This window comes from Portunus trituberculatus, chromosome 33, assembly GCF_017591435.1.
Source record: "Portunus trituberculatus isolate SZX2019 chromosome 33, ASM1759143v1, whole genome shotgun sequence".
Taxonomy (NCBI): Eukaryota; Metazoa; Arthropoda; class Malacostraca; order Decapoda; family Portunidae; genus Portunus; species Portunus trituberculatus.
This window is the reverse complement of record NC_059287.1, coordinates 5,735,450-5,748,085: the sequence shown is the minus strand read 5'-3', so window position 1 is coordinate 5,748,085 and position 12,636 is coordinate 5,735,450. Positions and strand designations below refer to the sequence as shown.

Below are 12,636 nucleotides of genomic sequence, written 5' to 3'. Positions count from 1 at the left end.
TTTGCTAAGGAATATTGGAATAGCATTTCACTATATAGACAAGGAAATGATGAAGAAATTGATAAGTACTAAAATAAGACCTAGATTGGAATATGCAGGAGTTGTGTGGAATCCCCATAAAAAGAAACACATAAGAAAATTAGAGAGACTACAAAAAATGGCTACAAGAATGGTTCCAGAATTTAAAGGGATGACATATCAGGAGACTAAAGGCTATGGATCTACCAACCTTGGAGCAGAGAAGAGAGAGAGGATCTGATACAAGTTTATAAATTGATTAACGGAGTGGATGAAGTGGATAATGAGAAATGGATCCTGGGAGAAGAATATGACTTTAGAAGCACAAGATTGCATAGTAAGAAACTAAGGAAGGGACGATGTCTGAGAGATGTTAAACAATTTAGTTTCCCGCAAAGATGTGTTGAGACTTGGAACAGTTTGAGTGAGGAAGTGGTGTCAGCAAAGAGTGTACATAGTTTTAAAGAAAAATTGGATAAGTGTAGATATGGAGACGAGACCACACGAGCATAAAGCCCAGGCCCTGTAAAACTACAACTAGGTAAATACACACACACAAGAGACGCAGTCGAGGAAGGACGCATTGGCGCCGTTCCGACAATCAGCTGATCTTCACTACATACCTGTTGTATAGTTTTTTACAGTGCAATCAATGGGACCGATCGCAATCTGCTATGTAGGTGCCTTCAACCGCCAGATGGGTTAATTATTTCACAGCAAGTTGGTCAACTGGAACGTACTTTTCTGCACGTTATGTAAATATTAAATGGTTTAATAAAATAGTTATAATCTTTCTAAGAATGTACTCGTGGCATATAAGCTAAAAAAAAGTGGAAATGTTTATATATATGTCGAGCGCTCTTCTTTACCATCTCCATTTCTGGGACAAAAAATAGAAAAGATCATTAATAGGTAAAGCGTAGTTTTAATGCCTTTTTCTTTCCATAAAAATTAATATAAATTATATTCATACAGAAAATCACAACAATTAATAGTCTTAAGAAATTAACAGTATAGAGGATATTGTCTGACATGCACCGAGATTGTTCTATCGAAACATAAACAAATCTAGCGTGTTAAGAGCCATCGCCACATTCACTACACAACGACTTCACTATGGATAATACTATGGATATTAGTGAGGATGAACTTAGAAAATGGACAGTGCCAACTCTGAGAAACTTTCTGAGTTCAAAAGGCATACCAAGTTCGCTTGTTGTGATTCAGTTAGGAAAATTCGGTTTCGGTAATGTTGGCCAGGTTATTTCGGCACAGACTCCGAAAATAGTTTTTTTTATAAATGCTACTCAGTGATATTTACTCTACGCTTTTTGAGTGGAGCATTATCCTATGCAGAAACTGACAATTTTGTGATAAAGTATATATGTACTACTAGACTTACAAAAAATATTTTGATGGGACACTGGTACATCCATACTTTGCACCATTAGGAACATATATTTACATATTTTTATGTCATTTTCAATCAGACACATATATAAATAGCCAAACGTTTATATTATGAGGTATGTAGGCATGAATATCAGTATATATATTTTTTTCAATAGAGCTTCCACAAGAGCGACAGTTCAGCGCGATAGGCAGGACCAACTTGTGTATTAAACCAGCTGGCGAACAATGAAAACTACACAGAAAGCGATTGGTGCCATTATTAAGGAATGATGAGTGAAAAAGAGATTCCATCAAAATACAGGCATGAGATTAGAAAAGGAATGAAAGCTGATGATGACTATGCTGGTGAGGGAGAGCGTGTATTCGAAGGCTTCGATACGGCGAATACTTCACTACTTAAGAGAGTCTTAAATATTGAATATAAACTAGATAAATTGATAAAGGAGAATATGGAAATGAAAGAGAATGGAGAACAGGAAAAAGAGTTTATAAAACTGAGAGAAAGGATAAAAAAAGTGGAAGAAAACGAAGCTAGGCTAAGAGTGGAAAACGAAGAACTTAAAAAGGAAGTAGCTAACTACAAGAAGGAGATGTTAGAAGGACTCGGTAAAGCCGAGAAAGAAAAAGAGAAGCTGAAAGAGCTAGAAAAAAAGGAAGAGGAAAGACTGCAGAATGTGATTAAAAAAGAAGTACAAGCATGGAGAGTCCAAGATAAGAAAGATAAGGCTGATTTTCAGGAGGTGATTCAAAAACAACTTAAAGAAAAAGAAGAAAATATGACAAGCAAAATGATAGGAGTCTTCAAGACAAAAGAATATTTAGTTAGAGAAATTGCAGAAAAAAAGAAGAGTGTAGTCGTATTTGGAATAAAAGAAAAAAATATAAAATATAGACCAAAAAGAGAAAAAGAAGAAATGAAATCAGTCAAAGACCTACTGAAGAATCTAAACGACGAAGATAGGCAGAACTTGGAAGAGGAAGTAGAAGAAATAAACAGAATGGGACCATATCAAGAAGGAAAAATGAGAACAATTAAAATACTACTAAAATCACAAGCAGCAACAGAAGAAATATTATATAGAACAACAAAACTTAAGAGAAACAGAAGGCTGCAAGGATATCTATATAAAGAAAAATAGAAAGGAAGAGATACAATGAACTGGCAGCAGCAGTAAGGGAAAAGAATAATGAAAAGTCAGAAGAGGAGAAGAAGGCATTTTTTTGGAGAATTCTAGGAGACAGGATAAGGAAATGGTATATAAACGAGAAGGAAGAGAAAAAAGTGGAACAAGTTTAACTAAAAATGATAAAGGCAAAAGACTAAAAATGATGTATACGAACATAGACGGGGTTTTATCAAGTAAACTAGAATTAAGAGATTATATAAAGAAAGAAAATCCAGATATTGTATGCCTAGCTGAAACAAAACTAAATAAGGCAATCAAAATAGACTTGGATAATAGGTATAATGTATGGAGAAGAGACAGAGTGGGTAAAGGAGGAGGAGTCATGATTATGTTAAGGAAGGAGATAGTGATAAACCAAGTGGAATGTGGGGAAGGAAAAGCAGAAGTATTGTATGTTAAGATGCATATTAATAAAAAAGAGTTAACAATCATTGTAACATATGTGCCACCAAAAACAAATTCATGGAACAATCAAGAATATAAAGACATGATAGATGACATAATGAGTCTAACAAGAATCGTTAAGGAAAGGAAAAGAGTGATATTAGTAGGAGATTTCAACTGTAAAGAAGTGAACTGGGAAAATTATGAAAGTGGTATGGGGGAAGAAGCCTGAGGAGAGAGATTCTTGAACCTAATGATAGACAATATGATGGACCAGAGAGTAAAGGAATGCACAAGATTCAGAGGAAACGACGAGCCAGCGAGATTGGACCTAGTTTTTACAAGGGATATGCAAATGAATGATGATATAAGATATAAATAGATATAGAAGACGGAAAGGAAGATAGAGACGATTCATACAAAGGAGACCGATTAAATTACAGAAAGGCTGATATTGAGAATCTCAAGAACTATTTTAAAAACGTAGACTGGGAGGAGATGGAAAACTCAGAGACAATGCAAGAGAAATATAGCATTTTTGGAAATATACAAAACAGGAATCAGAGAATATGTCCCGAAATATATACCTAAAGAAGAAGGAAAGAAAGATTGGTTTAATGCAAGGTGTGCTAGGGCAAAGGAGAAAAGAGATGGAGCATGGAAAAGGTGGAGGAGAAATAGAAATTCAGCAGATAAGGAAAACTTCAAGGCAGCGAGAAATGAATATGTTAAGGTGAAGAAGGAAGAGGAAAAGAACTTTGAAAAGGACATTGTCAAAAAATGTAAGGAGCAGCCAAAATTGTTTTATAGATTCATAAATGGAAAAATTAGGCAAAAAGAAACAATAGAAAGGTTAAAAGGAGAGAACAGGATGGTGAAAGACCCAAAAAGTATGGCAGAACTATTAAATAAAAAATTCCAGGAGGTCTTTACTAAGGAATCCAAATTTGCAAGGCCACAGGGTAATAGACAGACAATCTATATGAAAGAGATTAAAGTAACCAAGCTTGAAATAAAAGAGTTAATGAAGGAACTGGATGAAGAGAAGGCAATGGGACCAGATGAAGTCTCAGGCAAAATATTGAAAGATTGTAGGGAAGAACTAGCAAGTCCTATATACATCATAAAATGCTCAATAGAAAATGGAACAGTACCACTAGAATGGAAAAGAGCTGAGGTGGTTCCCATATATAAGAGTGGAAGGAAGGAAGAACTGTTAAATTACAGACCAGTATCACTAACTAGTGTAATATGCAAGATGTGTGAAAGAATAATAAAGAAACAATGGATCGAGTTCCTTGAAGACAACAAATTAATATCAAATAGCCAATATGGTTTTAGAAAAAGATGGTCATGTGTAACTAATTTATTGAGTTTCTATTTTAGAATAGTTGATAGAGTACAAGAGAGAGAGGGATGGGTTGACTGTATTTATTTGGATTTAAAAAAGGCGTTTGACAAAGTGCCACATGCAAGATTACTATGGAAGTTAGAGGAGAAGGGTGGCTTAAAAGGAAGCACAGTGAGATGGATAGAAAATTATTTGAGGGGGAGAGAATTAAGGACGGTAGTTAAAGATATGAAGTCCAAATGGAGAGCAGTAGAAAGCGGAGTGCCACAGGGGCCAGTATTGACACCAATACTTTTCCTCATTTATATTAACGACATGCCAGAAGGAGTGAACAGCTACATAAATCTGTTTGCAGATGATACGAAACTGTGCAGAGTTATAAAGCAAAAAGAGGATTGTGAAATACTGCAAGAACACCTAAATGAGATCTGGGAATGGAGTAACAAGTGGGAAATGGAATTCAATGTGAACAAAAGCCATGTCATGGAAATGGGAAAGAGTGAAAGATGACCTGTGGGAATCTATAAGATGGGAGATGGAGTAGAACTGGAGAAAGTTAAAAAGGGAAAGGACTTAGGAGTGACGATGGAAGAAAACAATCAACCAGTAAGCCATATTGATGGAATTTTTAGAGAAACATATAATTTGCTAAGGAATATTGGAGTAGCGTTTCACTACATGGACAAAGAAATGATGAAGAAATTGATAAGTACTATAGTAAGACCCAGATTGGAATATGCAGGAGTAGTGTGGACCCCTCATAAAAAGAAACACATAAGGAAATTGGAGAGGCTACAAAAAATAGCTACAAGAATGGTTCCAGAATTTGAAGGGATGACATATGAGGAGAGACTAAAGGCTATGGATCTACCAACCCTGGAACAAAGAAGGGAGAGAGGAGACCTGATACAAGTTTATAAATTGATCAACGGAATGGACCAAGTGGATAATGAGAAACATCCTGAGAGAAGAATATGACATCCGAAGCACAAGATCGCATCATAAAAAGCTGAGAAAAGGAAGATGTCTGAGAGATATTAAAAAATATAGTTTACCACAGAGATGTATTGAGACGTGGAACAGTTTAAATGAAGAAGTAGTGTCTGCAACAAGTGTGCATACTTTTAAAGTTAGATTGGATAAGTGTAGATATGGAGACGGGGCCACACGAGCATAAAGCCCAGGCCCTGTAAAACTACAACTAGGTAAATACACACACACACACACACACACACACACACACACACACACACACACACACACACACACACACACACACACACAGTGTAGTGTTTAGCACGACCACAATCGAAGGCCGGGTTCGAGTCCCAGCGCGGCGAGGCAAATGGGCAAGCCTCTTAATGTGTGGCTCCTGTTCACCTAGCAGTAAATAGGTACGGGTTGTAACTTGAGGGGTTGTAGCCTCACTTTCCTGGTGTGTGGAGGGTGTTGTGGTCTCAGTCCTGTGTGTCCACACACACGTGTGTGTGTGTGTGTGTGTATTTACCTATTTGTATTTACCTATTTGTGTATTACAGGGCACGAACTAAGCTCTCTGTGTCCTGTCTCCTTGTCCATTCCTGTCATATCTCTCTTTCATCTGATTGACACACACTGCATCAACGACATCACTGCTCAGTTTATTCCACTTATCAATGCTACGATGCGGGAAACTGTATTTTCTCACGTCATTTAGACAGATGTCTTTTATTAGCTTTTTTCCATGTCCTCGTAGATGATTACTTGTGGTCACCTTTATCAACTCTCTGTCCAGTATATCAATCTTGTTCACCAATTTATACATAGCTATCATGTCTCCTCTTGTTCTTCTCTCTTCTAATGTGGTCAGCCCCAGCTTCCTCAGTCTTTCCTCATAGTCTAATTCCCTGAGTCCTGGTACCATCCTTGTTGCCAGCCTCTGTACCCTTTCTACTTTCTTCACATTTTTCTTCATATGCGGTGACCAGACCCAAGCTGCATATTCTAACTGGGGTCTTATTAAGGTACATAATATCTTCTTCATCATTCCTTCATCTAGGTAGTGGAATGCAAGGCCAATATTTTGAAGCATGTTATATGTTTTCCAAAAATTTTGTTAATGTGTTTCTCCGGTGACAAAGTGTTTTGCACGGTTACTCCTAAGTCTTTCTCCTCATTGGTCTCTTTAATTTTCTCATCACCCAGCCTGTAATCCCAGTTTGGTCTGTATCTACTTCTTCCCATTTTCATAACATGGGTCTTGTCTATATTAAATTCCATCTGCCACTCCTTACTCTCCTCATAATTTTAGTATCATCCGCAAACATGTTCATGTAACTGTCAATTCCTACTGGCATATCATTAACATAAATCAAAAACATGATGGGACCAAGCACTGACCCTTGTGGAACTCCACTGGTTACCTTCTTCCACTCGGACTTCCTTTCTCTCACCACTGTTCTCATTTCTCTTCCCACTAAGTAATTTTCCATCCATTTTGCTAGTTTATCATTTACTCCTCCAATTTTCTTTAGTTTCCACATCAGTCTATTGTGTGGTACTTTATCAAAGGCCTTTCTCAAGTCCAGGTAGATAGCATCCACCCATCCCTCTCTATGTTGTAGTATGTCAGTCACTCTTGAATAAAACATAATAAATTGGATACACGATCTTCCTTTTCTGAAACCAAACTGTCTTTCACTCAGAATGTTTTCACTTTCTAGATACTCACTCCACTTAGCTTTAATTACTTCTTCACATACCTTGCACAATATACTAGTCAATGATACTGGTCTATAATTTAGCGGTTCCATTCTACTACCATTCTTGTATATAGGCACAATGTCAGCTCTTTTCCACTCTTTTGGGACTAATCCTGTTCGTATGGAGGTTTCCACAATATCAAATACGGGGTTCAACAATTGATCCTTACATTCATCTAGCAACCTCCCAGATATGCCATCAGGCCCCATTGATTTATTAATATCCAGATTGCTTATAATTTTCCTTACATCTTCCTTAGTAACCATGATGTCCTGAATTTGCTTTATTTTCGTAGGTCTTCCTCCCATAAAATGCTCCTCCTTTGTAAACACTTCGCAAAAGTTGTCGTTCAAAATTTCAGCTATATCTCCAGCATCCTCATATACTTCTTCCCCGTTTTTTACCTTTACTATTGCCTCCCTTATATTTAGTTTTCCATTTATGAATTTGTAAAACATTTTTGGGTCACTATCACAGTTTTCCACCACCCTCTGTTCATATTCCTCCTGTGCTGTTCTCCTTACTTCAACATATCTATTCCTTGCTGTTTTGTAAACATCTCTTGATAATACATCACTGTTTTTCTTAAGTTTCTTCCATGCCTTTTCTTTGTTCTTTTTTGCTTCTTCACAATTTCTATTAAACCACTGTTTATTATATAAAGTCCTCTTTCTGTAATATGGCACAAACTTTTTCACAGCAGAGTTATACAAATCCATAAATTTATTGTATTTCAATTGCATATCCCTTTCCTGGTATACCACGGACCAGTCAATTTAATTAAAGAACTCCCTTATATGGTTATAATTTGCCCTAATATAATTTAATTTTTCCTCCCTGCTCCACAATCTTATTCGTGCTTAATTCCGTATCCAGCTCAAAGCTTAGGACATCATGATCGCTTCTCCCAAGGGACATTTATGTTCAATTTCCTCTTTTAGAGATGCCCTGGTAAATACCAAATCCAACCTTGCTGCAACATCTTGTCCCCTGCACCTTGTTGGTGATCTCACCCACTGTGTCATCAAGTTATTTGTTGCTACCTTTCACAATTCCTCTGCCCACTCACCACCGTTCACCACTCCGTAGTCTTCCCACACTATTTCTTTACAATTAAAGTGTGTGTGTGTGTGTGTGTGTGTGTGTGTGTGTGTGTGTGTGTGTGTGTGTGTGTGTGTGTGTGTGTGTGTGTACTTACCTAGTTGTATATTACAGGGCTCAAGTGGGGCTCATAGTGACCTGTCTCCATATTAATTTTTATCTAACATTTCCTTAAATTTGTGCTCACTTTCTGCTGCTACAATGTCTTCATTCAATCCATTCCAGGTGTCCAATGTCCTTTGTGCAAAATTAAACTTTTCAATGTTCCCTGAAACACTGAGTTTTCATGATCTTTCATCTTCTTGTTTGTGTATCTCAATCCTCTGTCAGTGATACCAGGTCTTGTCTTTTTCATATGGTTTACTAACTTATACATTGTTACTAGATCTTCCCTTTCCCATCTATTCTTCAAAGTTAGTCGTTCCATTTCCTTTATTCTTTCTTTATAGGAAAGATCCTTTATTTCTAATATCATGTTTGTAGCGGTCCTTTGGATTCTTTCTAGTTTTCTGATGTCCTTCTTCTGCTGCATATTCTAGTCTACATTTTATCATAGTGATAACACCTGGTGACACTTGTTGGCTGCATCACAAAACTAAACCATCGTGTTATTCTAGATAATCCACACAATTAGAAGAAATGACTTTTTTTTTTCTTTTTTTTACCTCATGTTATTTCAAAATCACATAATCTAAACATGCATAAATCAAGAAATACCTTTGTATCTATCTATCTATCTATCTATCTATCTATCTATCTATCTATCTATCTATCTATATATATATATATATATATATATATATATATATATATATATATATATATATATATATACACACAGGGAGAAATGACTTTTTTTTTCTTTTTTTTACCTCATGTTATTTCAAAATCACATAATCTAAACATGCATAAATCAAGAAATACCTTTGTATCTATCTATCTATCTATCTATCTATCTATCTATATATATATATATATATATATATATATATATATATATATATATATATATATATATATATATATATACAGGAGTCCTTGGTTTGCATGATAGATGCATTCTGAAAGGGACCATGCAAAGTAAATTTCGTGCAATGTAAGGATGATCACTCCTAATACTGGTGTAAATTGTACTATCACCTTGGCTTCTAGCAAACACAGAAGTCAACGCTAAAATATGTTGTGATCCGAACTGTTACACAACGTTGCACAAATTATCTAGCTATTGGTTATAAATAGTCAAAGGTTTTTTCTATCTTTAATTAACAAAAATAATATCTATACATAAGATGTTTGATATGGTGCTGACAAATGACAATCACAACTCCTTCTGTTGCCTTCTCCATTGCAAATCATTACAATTACTCTTACAACCATCCATAAGAATTTAAAAAGTATACAAGACTTACCGTAGGTCAGTTGAAGTATGCTTGTAATTTTACTAAGGTCGTCTCTGCTGACAGGGAAGCGTTCACATGAAATATGCGGGAGCCCAACCAAACACCAGACTTTAAAGACTACGAACACCACATGAAAAAATAAAATTGAGTGAAGAGATTATGGCATAAATCCCCAGAACATAAATCCCTTGAAAACTAGGGCGAGGAGAGGAGGGCATGTGAACGCTCCCCTGTCAGCAGAGACGACCTTCGTAAAATTACAAGCATACTTCAACTGACCTGTCTTGTATACTTTTTAAATTTTACGTCAGCCGTCGTCTCTGCTGACATGGGGCGCTCACATGAGGTTTTAAAGCCATGTGGGTTTCGTAGTAAATCACAAATTATGATAACAAAAATGGAAAATTAGGAGTGCCATTTAAGGGACTTGATAGCAAATTTAATAATTGTGAAGGCCACAGAACATTTGAGATGGGTAAATTTTACAACCATAACCCCAAAATGAACCCGGCATAAGTACAGCATAGTCATCTATCCAAAACAAAAGAACAACACTACAATTTCATTTAACCAAATGAAAAATGAAGAATATACACATGATGACTCAAGGAGTTCAGACATAAAGAATTCAATGGTACAATTGCATGTAATATCCTCTTTAGCGGTATCTTTATCTACCCAAAGTCACCAATAATACAAATTCATTTGATAACTAACAAATTTGAAAATTTGAAAATCCAAAACTTTAACCATAACCAATCTTATTAATCTACGTGCAAAACTGCATCCTGAAAAGGATCGGAAATGCCTACAATTCCCTTGTCATAAAATCTAGCAAAGGTTGATTCCCGAGACCATCCCGCTTTCGCCATGATAGTACTGATGGGGACAGCTAGAGCCTTGGCCTTTGAAGCCGCCGCCGATCTGACACTTCCTGCAGTAAACACATTAGTATTAATCCCAGCCAAATGAAGAACAGTCTTAACCCATCTGGAAATGGTATCTTTAGACACAGGTTTATAAGGTTTGACAAAACTAATGAGAAGTCTATTTTCTGCATTTGGAAAACATCTAAGATTATTAGTCCTGGTAATGTACTCTCTCAGAGTCTTACAAACACAAAGTCTTGCATCCTTGTCAAAAGCAACAAAGGTGACAAACTGTTAAAATTTGGCCTACATTGTTTAATGTTGTCCCCTAATGGAATTGTAATGGAACAGTCTTCAATGTTGATGCCTGGAAGCATGAGTAAGTGCAACGTTTGGATGCGTGCAGCCTGCGTGAGTGCCATCAGCATAACCAGTTTAAGCGTAATTTCTTTTAAACTAAGTGTGTTCAATAAGGATCTCAAAAAATTTATAACAGGCTGGACATCCCACGTCTTTGTGTACCGTGGTTTAGGGGGTCGCAGGTTAAAAACACCTTTCAGAAATCTGATGACGAGGGGATGGCTGCCCGGAGATACACCATCTACCATAATACCCAAGGCGGAAAGGGCACCCCTCGAGGTATTAATGGAGCTATAACCTACACCCCTGTTGAAACACACCGTTAAAAAGTTTATGATGTCATTCACATTTGGATTAAAGGGATTGATGTCCCCCTCTACCACAAAAGCTTGCCCATCGCTTGAGATGTGACTGGTACTGTTTTCCTGTACCTGGCTTCCAAGACGCCATGATGATGTCCGCACCTTGTTTCTGTATGTCTCGCACTCTGAGGGAGTCCCGGAAAGAAGGCACGCCATCAACCGAGTGTGTGTCAAGATAGGGTGTGTTTCTGCTGAGCAGGGATGCCTCAAAATGTTCTTTGATTTCCTGAGCAGTCTGGGGTGATCTATCAGCATATGGAGCAGCCTGCCCATCCAAGGCTGTGATCTCCAGAGTGGGACCACTATCCACCCCTTGACCTGCTCTGCCCCCATCTTCTGCAAACACCTAGAGATCAAGGAAAAAGGAGGAAAAAGATAAGGAAGAGTAAAATTTGTCCAGTTAAGAGAGAAAGCATCAAAATACATTGCCTCAGGGTCAGGTTTCCATGAGCAAAAAATTGGTATCTGTTTGTTAAGCCTAGATGCAAACAGGTCAATAGAGGGGGTACCAAAAGTGGAACAGAGAGAACTAAAAACATTGACATCCAATTTACACTCATGCCAAGAATTGAAAATGCGAGAAGCCTCATCTGCCTCATAGTTAGCTTTCCCCGGGATGTGTGAACATGTGATCCATACTTCATTATCAACACACCAGTCCCAAATGAGTATAGAAAGATCATTGCAGGGCAGAGATTTGGTACCTCCCATTTCATTCACATAAGTAACAGCTGTAGAATTGTCACAAAAATTTTTAATATGTTTTCCCTTAACTTCCTGCCAAAATGCCTGCAGAGTAAATAAAATTGCTTTAAGTTCAAGAGCATTGATGTGTAATGAAGTTTCCTCCAAAGACCAACTACTACCTGGAGAAACCTGGTTAAGGCTGCCACCCCAACCACTATTGGAAGCATTTGTGAACAATTCAAGTTCTGCAGCTGACCTGAAAATAACCCTATCCTGTACTGCATTTTTGCACCACCAGAGTAATTCTTGTTTCATCTCCTCAGAAATAGGCATCATAGCATCAAAATTCTCATGAGAGTGATGTAAAGCATAAATCTTGGCCCTTTCAAGAACTCTATAATGCAGTTTTCCCAGAACGACCGCAGAGGTGGCAGCGACCAAAATACCTATCACCCGTGCAACCTGTCTAATCTGGGCAACCGACTTGTGCATAAGTTCCTCACAAGCAAGACGAATTTTAGAAACTCTTCTTTCCGGCAAAGAAATTTTCATAGTCAGTGTTGATAATGTTGCCTAAGTATTCAATAGACTTAGTAGGAGTAAGAATGGACTTTTCCTCATTGATACAAAACCCAGTCTCCTGAAAAGGAAACAGTGTCCTGCACACAAGCGAGGCAACCTGCTTGTGAGCTGTTGCAGATAAGTGAATCATCTATGTAACTGGTGATAGTATAACCTTTGTTCCTCAAATGTGAAAAAACT

At 37.2% G+C, this 12,636-nt stretch overlaps 2 protein-coding genes across 2 annotated transcripts in view; one reads left to right on the top strand and one right to left on the bottom strand.

Moving 5' to 3' along the window:
* The window catches only part of LOC123512157 (electron transfer flavoprotein subunit alpha, mitochondrial-like), a 200,364-nt gene that overhangs the window by 179,760 nt on the left and 7,968 nt on the right, over nt 1-12,636 (top strand). The window lies entirely within an intron of this gene.
* On the bottom strand, nt 9,853-12,516 carry LOC123512156. The gene is made up of 2 exons (XM_045268361.1): nt 11,257-12,516; nt 9,853-10,530 (listed from the first exon to the last, which is right to left on the bottom strand). Exons 1-2 carry the CDS (start codon nt 12,424-12,426, stop codon nt 10,489-10,491), a joined length of 1,212 nt encoding a protein of 403 aa, XP_045124296.1. The 5' UTR covers nt 12,427-12,516; the 3' UTR covers nt 9,853-10,488.